This window comes from Carassius gibelio, chromosome A15, assembly GCF_023724105.1.
Source record: "Carassius gibelio isolate Cgi1373 ecotype wild population from Czech Republic chromosome A15, carGib1.2-hapl.c, whole genome shotgun sequence".
NCBI lineage: Eukaryota > Metazoa > Chordata > Actinopteri > Cypriniformes > Cyprinidae > Carassius > Carassius gibelio.
Window position 1 is genome coordinate 11,782,175 of NC_068385.1, and position 18,891 is coordinate 11,801,065.

General features: G+C 38.3%; 2 protein-coding genes across 2 annotated transcripts; one reads left to right on the top strand and one right to left on the bottom strand.

The window, feature by feature from the left end:
* Nucleotides 1-84: 84 nt before the first annotated feature.
* Nucleotides 85-2,215, top strand: LOC128029206 (transmembrane protein 199). The gene is made up of 6 exons (XM_052616829.1): nt 85-570; nt 652-725; nt 832-921; nt 1,010-1,052; nt 1,133-1,245; nt 1,349-2,215. The coding sequence occupies exons 1-6, from the start codon at nt 399-401 to the stop codon at nt 1,442-1,444; spliced, it is 588 nt and encodes a 195-aa protein (XP_052472789.1). The 5' UTR covers nt 85-398; the 3' UTR covers nt 1,445-2,215.
* LOC128029205 (smoothelin-like protein 2) lies at nt 1,637-18,476 on the bottom strand. Its single transcript, XM_052616828.1, has 10 exons — nt 18,335-18,476; nt 17,656-18,239; nt 7,869-7,950; nt 7,181-7,438; nt 7,037-7,099; nt 6,868-6,934; nt 6,224-6,367; nt 5,997-6,120; nt 4,184-4,335; nt 1,637-3,485 (listed from the first exon to the last, which is right to left on the bottom strand). Exons 2-10 carry the CDS (start codon nt 18,118-18,120, stop codon nt 3,359-3,361), a joined length of 1,482 nt encoding a protein of 493 aa, XP_052472788.1. The 5' UTR covers nt 18,121-18,239; nt 18,335-18,476; the 3' UTR covers nt 1,637-3,358.
* Nucleotides 18,477-18,891: the final 415 nt, after the last annotated feature.

The following is an 18,891-nucleotide window of genomic DNA, read 5'->3' on the forward strand; positions in this document are numbered from 1 at the left end:
ATAAGAATAAAATACTAATAAAAGCCTTTCTTGCGCTGAATATATTCCTTGACAGCAGGTGGCGCTGTGCCATTGTGTAGTTGGTTTGCAATCGGGCGATAAACACCCAGAAGAAGAAGGAATCAGCTGATGTGCAGGGCTGTAAATAGGAAACATGTACATTAAGATAAAATATGATTATATTAGAGCGACATTAAAATAACACATTAGTTTGGTTAGGAATTTTTTTTCTTTTATATAATTTGATGTAGTTTTAGCTTTTTGATACATTAAACGAGGAAGTTCCTTTTCGCTACTTGTCTATTTAGTGTCCCACATAGGCTGATACAGTGCTGAGATACATAAACTACTAAGTGTACGTTAAGGTGTCCTGATCTTTAGCAGGCATATTTGTTATCATGGCTTCTTCGTTTAAAGTCGGAGAGAGATTTGAGGAGAAGGCGAGAGGTTTGCTGGAGGGAGAATCTGTCATGTCAGAAGAGCTGAAGGAAGAACTGAAGGCTCTGACAGATCAGGCCATCATACCGTTCAAGACTGTGAGAAAACTACACCAGCTTCTTCAAGAAAACGGTAAGAAACATTCACATTTCATAGAGCAATTAATGTTTTGATGTATTTGCACATTACAAGCTGAGTGTGCTGTTTTTGTAGGACATCCACTGTATCTTCATGAACTGTTTGAGGACAGCACACTTCATCTTCCGGAAGTCATCAGACCTCCACGGGTAAGTGGGAATACTTCATTACTATCTGTATTTAAGTTAATATTAGACATTATATTATTCACTGTTTTAAGTTTGATAATCATAGTTATTTATTTCCTCCCAACAGAACCCCCAGCTGGTGGCCCGTCTAGAAAAAATTCAAGCAAAACTTGCTAATGAAGAATATAAGAGAATAACACGGAATGTAAATCCACAGGTGAACTCTCTTCTACAGACTTTATTATATACGTGCTTATAACGTGTTTTTGTAAATCATGTCAGTAAATGTATATTTTGCTCAACAGGAAATGCATCATCATGGAACTTTAGCAGATTTTGGACGACAAGGTCAGGATGTTCTATTGTTCTCTTCTCATTTTTTATTTATCTCTTTCTTGTTCATCTTATGTGCCATTTGTGTTTTTCAGTGCGTTCCGTGAAGGCAGTTGTTGTTACTTTATTGAACTTCCTGGTGACTGTTGTTGCTGCATTTGCCTGTTCATACCTGGGCAGCCAGTATATCTTCACAGAGACGACAGCAGTAAGTGCAAACAGCATTCACACCATCAATGCACGGGGAATGAGGTTGGGTGTTTAGGAAAACAAAACATATTTCTAATGTCTCTGTATGTATTTTCTTTCAGAGAGTAATAGCTGCAGTGATTGCAGCATCTGTTGTCGGTCTTGCCGAGCTTTATGTTCTGGTCCGGACTATGGAGGGAGAGCTCGGAGAGCCCTAATACCAACTAAAATCATCCAACATTTCTGTATTTTTTGTGTATCATCAATGTTTTTCACTGTAGAGCTTCTTTTTTAAGTTTGCTTAGTGTCTCTCCAAATCAAAACAGTGAGGTTGAGTGATTAGTCTTGATTTAATAAAGGCTTTTACGAAGAAATCCTTTATACTGAAATGTGTAAGAATTAATCAGAAATTTTAGAATTAATCAACAGTTTAATTAGACAATTAAGTGGTTTTGGAAACCACTTCTTTGCTCTCAAGAAACTAGGAGGTACATTATGATCACTGTTATTCACATCTATGTTCATATTTATTTGAATGCCCTCTACAGGAGTGTTATTCCTTATTTTTAAGTTGTAACTAAGAAACATTTGTTCTTTGATGTTTATTGTAATTGTTACTGATTCAAAAAATGTAGTGTGGGAAAATGCATTTTTTTTCTTTTCTTTTTTTTTTTTTTTACAAGAAAATAACATTCATAAAGCTAAGATGAGTCAAAAGCATTCAAAAAACAAAACAACAACATTTAAATCACACTTGCTGATGGTGATGATCACTGTTAAGTTTAAACAGGGTTTACAGCATTTCTGGTTACAATGCAGATCCAGTGCTTACTGTATGTTTTGTACTGTACGTCTTGCACATGAGCTGTGTATCTGAGCTTCGGCAAAGCTACAGAAACAGTACAAAAAGACAACCAGAAATGTGCAGCTCAAGGTGGCCTATGAAACTCTTAAGCCCCTCAAAAAAAAAAAAAAAAAAAGACAAAACAGTAATAAAAAATGTGCCAGTCTATTTTAGAACAAAGGATATATTGTATCTTATTAACTGTACATTGCTATTTCTTTCTATCTTTCATCAGTACATTTCTCAAATGTCTCTGTCTTTGAAGTCTATAAATTGGCTCCATAATCCACTATCTTAAAATAATAGTTCACCCAAAAATGTACATTTACTGACCCTCAGGCCATCTTAGATGTTTGGATAAATTTAGCATAACATCACTTACTCACAATGGATCTTCTAGTGTACAAGTGCTGTTAGAATGAGCATCCAAACATAACAATAATCCACAAGGTGTTTACATGACTTCAGTTAACATCAAAAAGATGTGATTTTAATAAACAAAACAATCATAAAGGCATTTCAACTTTAAACTGTGATCACTCTTTGCCAAATTACGAATCTATAATCCATAATAACACTTCCCAATGAAAAGTCCATCCCATGTTCTCCTCTCACATCCAAATCCACCAACATATTTGTTTAGAACAGTTTGCACTTGTAAACGGTGCTTGATCTGTGCAACTTTCTTTTCTGCTCCAGACAAGACAACTTTTTCCACTGGACAAACAATATTATGACAGAGGACTCATGTTTTAGCCGCAAGCAACTTTTTGAAGTTAAAAAAAGGTTTAATGATGGATTTGTTTCTTAAAAACATGCAGAAAAGACGTTAATTGATGGACTGAAGTCGTGTGGAATTTATGAATTATGATATTTTTATCAACAGTTTGGACTCTCATTCTGACGGCACCCATTCACTACAGAGGATCCATTGGTGAACAAGTGATTTAATACTAGATTTCTCCAAATCCATTCCAGTGAAGAACAAACATCTTGAATGGCCTGAGTATGAGTACACCATCAGTATCACCATCAGTTTTTTGGGTGAAATATTCCTTTAAATTCAATCTGTTTAGTAATGCATTTCTAAAAAGGCCACCATTCCTAAAAGAGCGTGACTTATACAAAAACCATGTCAATGATCTTTTCTTGACTAAAATGCAATTGAAATGGTGTGGGTTCCCCTGGACGTTTTGCAGCCACATGCCATAGTGACTATATCAAAGTTCAGTTTTGTCCCGCAGGGGGCAGTGCAGAGGGTTCAGCAGGGGCCGAAGAGGCCGAGATCTCACTCAAACTTGCGCAAGTGGTTATATAGTGACTGGACGTAAGTAAAGACACACATGGGGTCTGGCTTTCTTCCCATCACCATCATGTCCTCCACTTCAATGAGTCTATCGCAGCCAGCTTTCTCCCTGGAAATACAGAGAAACAGATTTAACAGGGTTGGACGTTCAGATGACGTTGGAAGTGCAGTTATAGGCATATGTAAATATTTCAGGATGTGGGAATTGGGACACAGTTGTAGGAGCATGATGTCATGCTGCAGAGCTGTCAGGTCGGAGTAGCTGTTCGAGGAGGTTCCTTTGAGCTCAACAGGAATTTGTTGGCATGTTAGAGCTTTACCCTAGACGCATCGGAAACTAAGTAACATTATATTCTGTGCCGTACTGTGAAGTGACGTGGAGCACAACTGCAGATGATTTATGTGAACTTGTACTTTGATATCATTCTGTTAAGCTTTTTAGGTCGGGTCATGTTTAGTTCACATCTCATCTATCCAATCTATTTCTATTTAAAGACTTTTAATACTTTATTAGAGCTTTTAAATGAAAATCAATATGCAGTCTTTATTTACTCACAGAATTTTATAGTTTTTTTTTATTTTATAGGTTCATAGTTTTTTTTTACTATTAATAATGATGAAAACAATTGTGCTATTTAATATTTTTCGTCCAAAAATCATATTTCTTATTAATTTCATCTACCTTTTTCAGTGTCTGATGCAATGACAATAACCAAACTTAAGAGTTTAAGGCACCATGAAGTGTGTTGACATCTCAATGCTATTGTGAAAAAGCTGAACAGAGTTGCCTTCATTCCAGGGACTTACTCTGCAGTGCTGAATGCCAGCTCAAAGTTATGTTTGCGGTCGGCAGGGGACAGGACGTTGTAGTCAAACTCTGTGGGGAAGAAAGAGTGGACCAGGGCACAGAATGCCATGCCGTCACTCCAGCTGGATGAGAAGTTTTGGATGTCGATGTTCTGCAGATTAATGGGAGAGAGTGAAGCTATTATATTTCACAGCACACTGGGGTTTTGCTCCCATACCCTTCAACACAAAGTCAAAATTGGCTGTATTATTTTCCTGGTCCTGGTCTCACTCAACTTGACTCATCAGTGCATGTTATTCCAAAAAGATTTATAAAAAAATGCATGTAATTGTAATTTATCAAATGAACTGTATAAAAATACAGATAAAAAAATACATGAATAAAAATATTTTTATGCTTCACACACCTAAATCATATATGTAGGTAGGCTTAGGATATATATATAGGGTTATTATATTTGATTAAATAAAATTAAAATTAAAACCATAAATTTTTCACAAATAATCATTAACGGAAATTAAAATAAGATTTAATCACAGGAGCAAACGTAGCACACAAAATGGTAAAGCAAAATAACCAGCAAAGACTGAACAGAACAGGGAGTATAAATAAGGAGGCTAATGAAAGAGTGACAGCTGCAAATCACAAGTAACCGTAGAAAATCAGGACTGATCTGAAACTATAGGGCAACGGAACTAAACAAGGCAAGAGAACAGGAACAGAAAGAAACACATAACTGTGAATATTTTTAGATAGTTGCCAACACTTTTATTTTCATTTAGTTTAACTTGATGCTCTAAAATAACTTAATATATATATATATATATATATATATATATATATATATATATATATATATATATATATATATATATATATATATATATATATATATATATATATATATATATATATATATATATATATATATATACACACAAATGAAAAACTAAGAAAAATGATAAAACAACAAAATGACTCAAAAAAAAAACATACTATTATGTAGCGTCTAGATAATGCTAAAATAACACTGATACTACACATATATTCTTGTAAGTTTAAGAAGTGTTCTGAATTTCTATATAATTTAATTTAAGAATGTAATAAATCTTAATCGAATAATAATACCAAATAACAATAGCCTGGAAAAAGAAGGTGCTAGCATTATGAAAGGCATAGAACAATAACAATTTTCTTTGAGAGTCTGCATACATTATTTTGGTTGTTAGAGCAGATGTTTTATTGTTGTCTGGCTCTTATCTTCATATGCTGGAATTTTCTGTACACCTCATCATTTAATGGTATTCATTTTTCATCCGTAGCTGGCAAATCTGACAGGCTAAGACAGTGTCTGTCACTGAGGGAAATGGAAACCGTCACGCGTGTTGTCAGCTGTCCGCTCTGGTTCTCATGTTTATGTACTACTCTCTCTTGACACTAAATTAGGCTTGACCATTACATTACAATCTCTAACTAAAACCACATGGGCTGGTTTGCAAAGCCGCACTAGAGCCGAGCAGAATATATATAGGGAGGAACACTAATACCACACAAATAATGACCATTCACTTTCTTTGCTTTAAAAAATAAAGTTGATACGCTGAAAGCTAATGAAGAGAATAACACTTCATAATGTGCTAAATCTTAAAATAACAGTATGAGAAGCCCTGTGGTATAATGCGGATAATCCTCATCCTATCAGTTTTGTGAAACCTTTCATAGTTTTAAAACACTGGCTATGTTGTATGTGTGTAAAGCTCCCTTTTTCTCCTGGTTTGAGATAAATCCCAAGACATTTATGGCATGTCTTACCTGGTACCCAATGGTCTTGGATCGACACCATTCCAGAAGAATCTGCTTGATACTGCTGGCACTGGACACGCCAAAGCTCTGAGAACGTTTCAGCTTTGGTTTGGAATCCACAGGCTTGGGTCGACTGATTTGGGTAGATCAATGCAAGAGGGTTTTTTATTTAAAATGACTTATCGGAGCATGAAAAAAAGGTTGTTTAGACATGCATGTTTAGATGATTCCATTACCTGTTGTTCTCAGAGTCCAGCCTCTCAAAAATGGACCTGCGAGCCTGGGCTCCAATGTTTCGAGGTAAAGTCTGGGACCTCACAAGCTCCCGTCTGCGCTCAATACCTTTGCTGAAAGATAAATCTTCTGACATATCCACATTCCTGAAACAAAGAGATATTTTTACAATTTACAATAACCGTTTTCTATTTGTAATATATTTTAAAATGTAATGAATTTATTCCTGTGATGGCAAAGCTGAATTTTTAATAGCCATTACTCCAAACTTCAGTGTCACATGCTCATTTCATATCAATATTTTTGTGGAAACTGATGTTTTTTTTTCAGATTCATTAATGAGTATAAAAGTTCAAAAGAACAGCGTTTATTTGAAATAGAAAACGTTTGTAACATTAAATATATTTTTTGTCTCAGTTTTGATCAATGTGATGTATCATTGCTGAATTTTTTATTTGTTTAATGGTAGTGTATGCAATAACATGAACCAAGATAATAAATGCTTTACAAAGAATTGCTAGTTCAAAGTTTATTATAACTAATGTACTAATGCTAACAAATTAAACCTTGTTTTTAAATGTTACCAAGACTATCTTGCTTAGTGTAAAAATTTATTTGCACTTAAGCATATTCGGACTCGACCCACCTGTCTGTAATGTGTGGGAAAAGCCCAGAGTAAGTCACTGACTTGGCTGGAGCCGAAGATGCTTTCTCTGTAAGATGAAACATGTAGCAACACAAACAATGAGACAGGCTTTGTGATAAAAGCACATGCTGTATTTATGAGTCACAGAGAATGGTTGAGTTTGTTCTACCACTAAGCCGTGGAGAGCCCATAGTCCTGGTAGGAGTCGGAGCCCATGTTTTCACAGACGGTACTGTAACCACAAGACCAACACACACATTTAGGAGATGACAGCAGAAAGACTCATCTGTAGCTGTAGTTGTGATAGTCATACCTGCATGAGCAGGAGACTCTAGCTGTGGCTGGTTATCGTTGGTAACCGGCTGACTGCTTGTCAGTGAATCTGTTATGGCTGACGGCATGGCTTGCATCGGGCTTCCAGGTGACTCAGGACTTTTCATAACTGCAGAGTCAGCCACTTTGGTGGTTGCTGTGATGGGCAGGTGTGGCATCGCCATGGAAACAGGGGCTGAGTGCTCCTGTGACACACCGTTGGAGGGTGAGCTTCTCCTCAAAGGCTCAATGGAGTTTTCTGATTGGAGAGATGATGGATTGGGGTCAGTATGTTACAAATGAAGCAGTATAATGGCCCAGTCCCACCAAGAACAAGAACTGTAAAAATAAATATGTTAGCGTCCACACCAACACTCAATAATGTTTTGGTTTATCATAAGCTTGCATTACATCTATGCTGCAGATGCTCCAGATCCAGATCATAAAGCATTACATCTATGCTTTTAAGGCATGTTTCTTGAATTGACTTAAGGGAACATAGTTTCCTGGTTTTTTGCGATGCGCTGTTGGAGTTTTAGGGAGAAAAGGATCTAGTGCGCTGGGAATTTTGCAATTAAGACATGCCTTCAAATATCTGATAGGCTGGTCAGTGCCCTGACTAATGTAACTAGGTTACTGATTGAGATGCAGCCCATGTATGGTTTACAAGAATTAATTATGGGTAATACCTGTTGAGGATATGTGTCCGTTCTCCAAGCCATGGGAAATTGGTGCTGGATCCACTTCAATGGGCTCATCTCGCTCAATACTCTGTTACAGAGAGAAGCAGCATCTTTAAAAAGATGAATGATTGAATAACTGTAAATGTAATCTTTAGCTTTAGATTTTAGAATTGATATCAAATATTTAATACTGTGATAAAACTGTGTGGAATTTGGTCAGCCATTACATGAAAATAAATAGCTTTAAAACAGGCCCCTAATAAACGAGTATCTTTTTCAAGAGGCCCAGTCCCAAATGGATAAGCGCTGAAACAGGATAAGGAGCAAGAGACACATGATGTGATTATCCAATAAACCCTAATCAGAGACATGAAAAGAGCCAAAGTGTCTCCAAATCAGTTCTTCAGTGTTGTAATCTAATCAAAGACATTTGATGGGATTAGTGGGTTCACTGGGAAATCACTATGGAGTCCAGTAATGTTTAAAGAAGCCTACAGTCTCCTTTAAAAATAAATCAAAGCTCTGGATCAGGGCTGATGTGGGTCATCAGTAAAGATATGGCTGCTTTGCTGGTTTATTTTAATCTTTAATAGCCACTTGTGCCCTCTATGCACTCTTCTGTCTGACCTTAATGCAAGATCACATGCTGATATTAGTGCCTTGAAGTTACACACTGTCACTGCCTTGCTTCATTTACTTCAGACTTCAACCATCAAATAGTTATACAGATACAGATGTTTGGCCTTGGCTGCAATGAGCTAACCATTATAAAAGCAGATTGTCTCCTAAGGGAGTGATGGACAAGTTGTTTAAGGCCTGGAAGCAGACCAAATGAATGAATGTGCATGTTTAGTTATCTCGTGTGCTGTCAGTAATTGCCTGGCAGCTTATCAATGGGCTTTAAATAGCTGCTTTGTGTGCAGCCTGACATGAAAACACATGCTAATATGCTAACAAATGTGTCTCCATGCACAGGCTATAAGGAAGTACTCATTTATGAGTGCAAATACAAAAACACAAGGATTAAAATCCAGGCACGCAATCAGTGCATTTTAAAAGAGAAATAAGTTCCTAGTAAGATTCAAGGAGTAATTGAACTGGAGGCCAGGTGACATCACATTTTAAGAATGCTGGAGGGGCGTGCGGTTGGAGGGAAGATAGGGGGAGACAAAATTCACCCCAGCTATGAAACCTATCCAACTCTTCTTTGCTCGCTGAACACGCAGGTTTTCGGCTCAGTGCAAACGTTTGGTGCTGGATTGCATCATATTTCAGTCTCTCTATGGGATATCAGCAGACTGAGTGATAGGGAACATGTATTAAAGTGTTTTTGCACAGCCTGAATTTGAAAAAAAAAACATTGCCTGCAGTCACTTTGGTTTGAATCTGAAATTCCTTCCAAATGCATTGGTTCAGGCACTATTCTGGCACGGAGGTCACCTGTTGCTCGGCTCCTGGGCTAAATTAAGAGGTGTAGGAGGCAATCTAACCACACCCATCTCATGTTCCGCATGCACAACCCCAGTTGCTCTCTTTTTTCCTCCAGAAACAACATATTCCCTCATCCCAGAGAATGAATCATTAATATAGAGGAGTTATAAAACAAGTGCAGGAAATTGGGAGGTGAGATAGAACACGTGGAAAAGCAATTTAGACTAAGGCTGCAACTATTTTTATAATCGATGAACTTCTTTAATTTATTAATTATTCGAGCATAGTATCACACTGCTATAATAATATTACTTTTTATTTATCAAACCTATTACATTTCTATCAACATAATAATTTAGCTGTTCAGCCCAACTTCAATCTTAACAGAATGATTCATTCACAAATCTGATGATCCCATTGGGTTTTTGAGCAGATCAGTGAGTTGTTAACTGCTGCAGTTGGATTAGCTGAATTTACAAATTAATTAATTAATGTTATTTGTGAACTTGATTCACAAAAAAAAAAAAAAAAACTTGCCTCAAAGAATCACTATATTCACAAATTGGACATCGCTATCTGGTCTCAAACAGATAATTGAATTACTGACTTGATGACTTCACAACTGATTCATTCTTTGATATCTGTGAACTGGTTCAACTGATTCTTTAAAAAGAACAATGTCTCAAAGGAAAGATTTGTTCAGGAACTGCACAACACAGTTATCATATGAAATCATAGTTGCTAACTAAGTTTGCAACTTTGTTGGTTGCAATGCTATTTCAAATTGCCAACCAACTAAGTTGCTAACAGGTTAGCAACTATGGTTTTGGGAAACACACCTCTGATCAGTTAATTATTAATTGCTGCAACTGGATCAGTCAAATTTTCTAATAAATTAATTAATGTGGTTTGTGAAACAGTTCAAATTGCTATTTGGTCTTGAACATATAATTGAATCATTGAGTTGTTAACTGCTACAATTAGTCAAATTCACAACTGAATCATTCAGTGTTAATTCTGTGAATTGGTTCAACTGATTGCTTTAAAAGACCATTTTCAATATCAATTATCATCAACATGGCAATTTAGTTCTTCAGCTCAACTTCAGCCTGAGTCCTCTAGCCACACACAAGAGGGGAAAAAATTGGACAGTCCATCCTTTTTTCCTCAGGGAGGGTCACTCATCTCCTGTACGTGCTGTTGCTCCATAACTGGGGGCATTCATAGACAATAAGGGTGCTTTTGATAACAGTGTGGTCTCTCAGACTGTTCAAAACAGACCACTAGAGCACTGAATGCAGCCCCTTTAGAGAAACAGTAATCACTCCAGCAGGTGAGAAGACAAGCAGAGGCCTTGCAGAGTCTTCAGTCCATTTGGGTTTTTCCTACAATAGGCCAAAAAACCAAATGTCTCTAAATGTGGTTACTATGTACAATCCATTTAGACAATGGACTCCCCACACAGAAAGCCTTTCATGTGAGTCTACATGTCCCTCTACAGCAACACAAGAATTTCCCCAGCATTCTGGCAGCCTGACTGTGCAAAGCTGAGGTGCATGAAGGACGATTTTTGCAGTCGATAATCACAAGGTTGATTTTATATAATCTCTGAGTGATTTGATGGTGAGCGAAATATGAGTGTGGTGGCTTGAGCATTGTTACTGCAAGAGTAAACAGAGAGCTGTTCTGTGTATGAAAAGAGAAATGAATGCCAGTTTTGATGAAGCACTGTGTGTGTGCATGTCTGATTTTAAATGGATCTAAGGGGATATTCTTGCCTCACTGTGACATTTGCTATTCTTGGAACATTGTGGTGGCGGGGGAATGGAATGGAACATAAACAACAATAGAGGGCATGTTTGTGGGAGAACTTTAGAGAGTTCAGAGGACTAATTCGAGTCCCTGTCACACAAATCCTACAGATAGCCAGCTCTTACAAGGCCTTATCTGGTATTAATAAGCCATGCCGATAGTGCTATTTATATTTTCCAGTGTACAAATAGCTGGGCTCACTTTTGGAGCAGGAGTGTCATGATCATGAAAAGCAAACTGGATGGTGTTTAAGGCATAAGTCTACAATGTAAACAGCAAATGAATCATTTGTGATTGAAGAGAAATATTTGTACCCCTGTTTGGCTGAAAGTAATTTAAGGGTTATTTTTCCTTTTGTTAGAAAGTCAGAGAGAGATGCCTGGTTTGTGAGGGTCTTTGCTCTGTGGTTTCCTTTAAAAACTCAAGTGTTTGTGAATAAAGAGGCCCAAACACCTGTTTTTCAAAGCCTCACAAAGCACGCAATTTCTCTCTTTTAACAGACGTAAGAATGGAAAGAAAACCTTTGCAGGGGCATTTTGAACACTCAGCTGTGTGTGTGTGTGTGTTTGTGTGAACTACGAAAATTCCTCCTGATTTCTCAGGGAGTTGGGTGTGCTTCATTTTGACTCCCACATACTCCCACAATCACAAATGTACACTGTAAAAAAGCCTTGTCGTTCTCTAGAGCACATAAATTCAAGCCCTGAATCTGAGCTTCTAATTTAATTTCATTGGTGTTCAGTCATATTAAATACCATTTAAAGTCCAGTCTGACCTTTTTAAGAATTATTAGTAGTATTAGCATATTCATGCTTTGGGGATTACTCTCAATTCTTTGCTCCTTTCGAATCAGACAAGACCAATTAAGTGATTTGTTAGTTTAAGATTTGTTCCAACTGGATTACTGAATCAGTAAGTTAAACTGGTGCAATTTAAATTCCCAAATGAATCATTTAGTGCTGTTTGAGAAAGGGTTTACTGAAAACAATTGGCTGAAATAGATTCATTAAAATTATGTTATTTGTGAACTAGTTCAGTTAGATTTGTCTCAAAATAATTATTTGAATTCTGAAATGTTTCTACGTTTTCTGTTTTTGTTTTTTAGATAGTTTCCCCAATTTTTTAAATACTTTAATATACTTTATTATATTTTATATTTTTTACTTATAATGTCCACCTGGTATTTTAAATGCTTACACTAACACATAAGTACATTTTAGATTCGCTAAAGCACGATTGATGGTTTGTAGCCCAGAGGGACCTGCTACATCTACGGCCCCACCTGCAGATGGAGTACACAAATCTAGGCAGTGGTCAAACACACAGACATTTCAGGTGAGCTTAAGTGGGTTTAGACTTTCTAGCACCACCTGAAACACCAAGGGCCTTGTATTTTAATCCGTTGACACACAAATGGGTGGATAGGCAAGGTCTTGACTAAAACTTCTTTACCTAATTTCTCACCCATTGACACATTCCTACAAGGTGGGACAATGGTTCCTGAAGGGCAGTGAGGTCATTCCCTAAACACAGAATTATTAACCTGTAACCACGGAGATGAAAATACATGTCATTGTCTGGAAGTAATTAGGAGAGCAAGGGGCAGCATGGGAGTGGCTGGATGCCTTTCTCTAGCCCCCCATCCACAATCTATTCTCTTTTCCACCCTCCCTCTCACATTCCCTCACTCTTTCCCTCTCTTGCACTCTACTGTATTAATAGCTGTGCAAAGTTTTTTTTTTCTACTCCTTCTTCTCTGCCAGGAATCTGTGCTGGACATGGCGATCCAGTCAGGGCAACGGGAGGAGATTAAACGAAAGATCTGTTCCATTGTGAGTGCATTGGCTTTGGGCCAGCGCCGGGCTAGAAATGTCAAACATGTCTCACACAAACACATGCAAACAAACACATGCTAGTATGTTAAAGTAAGCTCCTTTAACCCTCCTGCCAAGGAATAAAAATTATACAGGCGCGTATTCATACGCATTAGCCTCATAAATAAAGGCTTGGAGTCCAGCAGCCTCGCAAATGTGAACGATTAAGTGAATCTTTGCAAACAAATGCTCAGCCATTAAGCCTTTGGAAGCCTAACTTGGCTACCTGGCAGGCTGTCCAAATCTAGAAAACATCCAGCATCAAAACCTTATTTAAAGCCCAGCATGTCAGATCAAACGGCATTCCTCTGGGCTTCATGTAACCAAAGTGGACCGTTTTAAAAACAGCTCCACTTTGGCAATACTAGATGGCTGAACACTTGATGTACTGGCACTCCGGGCTGAGGCAAGTCAAAGCAAGGAGTGTGTTTCTCACACTGCCAGAGCCAAACATGGGATTTGAAGTGCTGTTATGGTCATTTGGTGAAGCTGGGCAACATGGGGTATATGTAGAGAAAAAAAGGTCCTCGCTACAGATGTGTGGTGTGAACAAACATGTCACAGAAGGAATAAATGTTTAAGTTCATGTCATAGCATAGTGAATGGTGTATGTCAAAACTATAAATATTAATGGTTCTTTGCCAGTTTAAAATGGCTTGATGGAAGAATACTTGCATTATAACAATCCTCAGAAAAGACAGACATGAGGATGCATTTACTTGAGCTACTAAACAAAAACAATATATTAATTTGTAACATACTACTTCCAAAATCCAATTTATTTTATGATATTTACAGTTTATTTAGCTTAATACTACATCCTGAAATATGCTGTCTTTCCCATGGAAAAAGTGCTTTGTGTCTGTTCTTAGGGCAAGTTTGGTTCAAGAAAATGCTGCAAATTCTGCTAGTTGCTACAAGCCTAGTGGAGGATGTTAAAGAAGTCGTTCACTTCCAAAATGAAAATTCTCTTCTCATTTACTCACCCTCCACTCATTCCAAACCTGTATGAGTTTCTTTCTTCTGTTGAACACAAAAGAAGATATTTTGAAAAACGTTAGTATCTGAACAGTTGATGGGCACTATTGACTTCCATAGTATTTGTTTTTGCTTCTATGGAAGTCAATGGCGCCCATTAACTGTTCGGATACTAACATTTTTCAAAACATCATTGTGTTCAACAGAAGAAAGAAACCGAGTGAATGACTCCTTTAATGCAGATGATAAAGTCTGTTTGCAAAGATGTGCGGATTGACTTTTGTCACTGATATTACTGATGTAAACCATCAGTAATATCAGTATATTAATTTTGAACAGTGAATGATCACCGGTAAAGTGAAGTGCTACATATTTAATTTATAAAATGTTTGAATGTATTTTGTATATTTTACACTCACTCATCAATGTGATTTAATTAAACTAAAACTAGATGCTGTTTTGAGTAAAACTGACTAAAATGTAAAATAAATTTAAAGGATATTTTGTCAAAAGACAAAATCTATGGCTAAAACAAAACTCTGAAACAATGTTGGAGCTACAACACAAAGTAGCTCACAGAGATTTGTGAAACGCACTGTCAACTAGGTTAACAAGCCGAACCAAGATGCTAGAAGACATTTACTTTGATGCCATTGCAAAACTTGAAGCTCAGTGTAGAGCAGCTAAAAAAAAGAAATCAATAAAAACCTCTTAGGCTAGGATTTGGAGACCAAATCCAGGCCATATTATCTTCATAATTTGGGATTGATGGTGTGAAGCTAAGAGAAAATCGACTGAGTTTATGATAAATACTTAAACTCTGCAATATCTGTTGGCGCCTGTGTGTGTCTATCCTTTCTCTAAGATTTTGAGCATGCTCTAACAGAGTTTCCACAGATAACACCCGTGCAAATCTTATCTTCCTCCCACCCCAATCTCTACTCTCTCCCTCACATGCTCTGGAGAAGTACAGCCGAACACGCACACGCACGCACGCACGCACACACACACACACACACACACACACACACACACACACACACACACACACGCACACACACACACACACTCCATTGGGAGTCAAAGTGTCTGACTTTTACAATGCAGTGACTATGTTGAGGCACTGTAGAGTCAAAGATAACCTACTGACCCCCAAACAATTTATTCACATGAACAGTAATGGAGGGCAAGAGGCTGTTTCGTGCTTGGGGCCAAATGTAAACATGTGGTGGGACCAGGTTCCACAGGTGTGGTTCCCAGCCAAGTCCTTCAAACATGAGAGTCTCCAGTGGAGTCCATCAGTGCTATATCTAGACAACATCCCGTTGAATAAAGAAAGCAGGAGGGTGTCCTGCATGTTCTTTAAATCCTGACTCATTCAGCGTACTTCAAATGAGGCAGAACCTTGACACAATGGACCATTGAAACCGCAGAAATGCTGCAGTAATTGGCAACAGCAGTGTAGGACACCTCGGTGGAGACGGCACACAGTGAGGGCAGAGCAAAAGCTTGAACTCTGGACGGAAGAGGAACACAGGATGATCCGGTTCATGTGCATTTAAAGTTTTGACAGTAAAGTCGCAGCAAAAAAATATAGAATGAACAAAGTTATTTAGTAATTTAATCTTATGTTTTTTTTTTAATCTTTGAAATTCAAATAATTTTAATTCTTCTTCTTTAAATTTAAATTCAAATTTCATATATGGATTTTGTTTGCTAAATCAATTTAAATTCAAATTCAAATCCTATGAACTGTAGTGAGAGAGGCCAAGCATAGTATGAAAGACAGATGGAGAGGAAGAGTTTCTGGAGACAGTGTTTCATGCGAGACAGAATAATAGTTAAGAGACAAGAACATGAAATGCCTCAGATACAGTGGCGGCAGTCTGAGATTAAGCCCAGGATAAACTGTCATTTCCCAAGAATGGAAAGTACAACAGGCCTCGGAAAAGAATCAGAGACAGACACGAACTTAGAAGGAAGAGCGTGAGATAAAGTGTGATACTTGTGATATCTGCAGGTGCTTTCAGTACAGCCACGTGGAGGCAGGCCAGCACACATCCCCACGTGAAGTCTTTCTCTCTCCCTCACTCACTTCTTCCTGCAGTAGTGCTCCGCAGACCTGCCACAACAGTCTCTGAGTATTTTACAAGCCCAGAATGTTGCTCTCTCATTATGCGGTTGGCAGGTGTGGATGTGGCAGGGAAGATAACAGCCTTCCTTGTCTCTACTGATTCTCACTCAGCCAAAATCAACTGAACTCCTGCTACTAAAATGATGATGATTTAGAAAAACCATTTACAAACCTGAAATCTAAAACAAGACCTTATGAAAAAATTCCATTTTATTTGCATGCAATGCAAATTATACTATTTTTATACTTCATAGCACCATGCTCTATAGTAATGAGTGATGTCTGCGTGACGTTTGAGTTTTACTGTCACAGCATCAGCTGTTAAAGGCTTAAAGTTGACAGGTTCAACTCAACAGTGAGTCGTCTCAAACAAAATAACACAGTAGTCCTGTAATCCTGAATAGAGCCATTATCCATCATACCGAGAACTGCATCCTAGGATTCTAAATGCCCTCAACTGCAGAGTTTACAGAATAAATATACAATCTATGAAATGTACATAATCAAATAAAGCATGTGTTGAAAACTTAAGAGCGAAGACTAGCATCTATAGGACTCTTTATTGAGAACGAGCTGTGTGGTGCTGCAGTAATCAAAGGTCTAAATAAAGGCAGTGATATATTGTAGTTTGTATACATTTAGGGGGCAGTGCTTATGGAGACAAAGCACCTGGGTGATGACCTTAAACAAAGAATGCAAATAAGGTATTCAGGTATAGTAACCTGTCCCATTTCACCAGTCCTAATCCAATCAGTATAACTACTCAAAGACTGGGGCAGAGGCACCAAGAGCCATTACAAACAAAAGGTGATAGTCTCAGTAATCTGGTTCAATTGAATAACAATAAGACAATGGGAACCTCTGGCTACCAACTTTTCTTAAGAGAATAATTTTCAGAATCATTACCTTAAATGCTAAATACAATGTACTTCACCATATTTTTTCATGTGATGCCAGGTCAGAACACAGGATCAGCATATTTGAAACATTTTCTTAAATGTGTAATCCGACACATGCTTTGAATGAATGACATCTGTTAAAATGGCTAATTCAGTACTGGTGTGAATAAAACATCTGGGCTGTTTGAGCAATTTAAAGTGATTGTTTTAATTAAAAATTGGTCATTTCACAAAAATCTGGAGCCTTTAAGCAGACAAGTGAAGGAGGAAAGGCAGGTTTATTCCTGCTCCAAATTATGTGCAAAAAAGCGCAATGCTGCATAAAAGCCATGATAAAATATGCCGCTTTATTTCAGTGTAAATGAAATGCAGCATCAGAGCTACCTCAATTTCATTTCAAAACTTCTAAAATGGCTATAAAATGTATATTAAATTGGCAGGTTGCTCAACAGCCAGAGATTTCACCAAAGCTCTGAGACAAATTTTGCCTTTACAAACATTCAGTTAGTTTGCATACATTTTCCAGCTTCGGGCTTCTCTATGTCAAAATATTTAATTTTCGAACATAAAGTTCCCCACATCAATCCATTTTTTCCCCAGTTCTACTAAATGACCTCATTGGAGCTCATACTTCCATTTAAACACACACACAAGACTCTACTCACATTAGTCTTGCTGGTGACGGAGAAGGTGGCTCTGCTGGAGAAGCGTGTGGTGGTGGGGCTGGAAGCAGAGCTGGTTAGAGCTGCTATGTTGGGGGCCGCAGACAGTGATGACTGATGCCCCGCGATGCTGCTGTTGCTCTGCGGTGGCGCCGATCCTTCAGTGAGAAGTGTGCTTCTGTCACACACCGACCCCGTAAGCATCTCTACCTGGCGGGTCAGGGCCTCTAACTGGCCCCTGAGCTGCCGGTTCTCCTGCTGCAGCTGTGCCACGGCCCGGCCCAGAGGTCCGCTCACATTAATGGCCTCTTCTAGTCTCCGCTCGATGCCCAGCTTGAAAGCGCTGACGTCCACATGGATCTCCCGCACAGCATCCCGCAGTGTGGTTTCATAGCGGGCCAAAGCGGCACACACAGTCTCCCCTTCCGGAGAGCCCTCAGCCACTGATGCCAACGGGCCTGCATCCATCTCCGCTGCGAGTCCAGGTACCTTCCTTTACAGTCCTACACCTGTCTCTGATATTTCCCTCTGGAAATTGTTTAATGTCCCAGATCCTTTAGAAATCCAGAAGGATTGACAACAGTGACCTGTGGAGACAAATATGAGTCAGAAACTAACTTTAACTGCAATTTAAAGAAGTAGAGTAGAAAATTGTAAAATGGTGATTACAGTGTTTACAGACCTTTTGTTTCAGTACGATTTCTTTGCTGTGAGTGTGTCTGAGTGTGTGAGTTCAGCCCGCCGTGCTGTTTTAAAGTACAGCTCTCACAGTCACGTTAACCTCCTACTACTTCTGCAGCCCGGGGGAGGGAGCAGAGAGAGGGAGGGAACAAGAGGAAGGAGGAGGAGAGATAGAGCTCCACTTTATCCTGGCTCCTCCTCCTTCTTTCTATTGTATCTGTATTAATCTCCACTTTAACAACACAATGCCCTGTCTCTGCTCTCTCTCACTCACTGTTCCTCACTCTCTTTTTTTCTCCTGAAAGATAAAGGCCACTCACATTTCTCCAGCTCAAGCATGTCCCACTGTCTCAGCAGTACTATATCAGAGGAACAGACACGCCTTTTGTTTTTTTTTCCGTCTCACTTTCGCTGGGTTCAGAGTGTGGTGGTTGAGGTCAGGATAAAGACTGCACTCTTAAGGTTTTAGAGTGCCTGCTTACACTGTAAAAGTGTGACAATATGTGGTTTAAAATGTTGTAAAAAGTTTCTAGAAGCAAGCTATTTGCTTGAATAAAA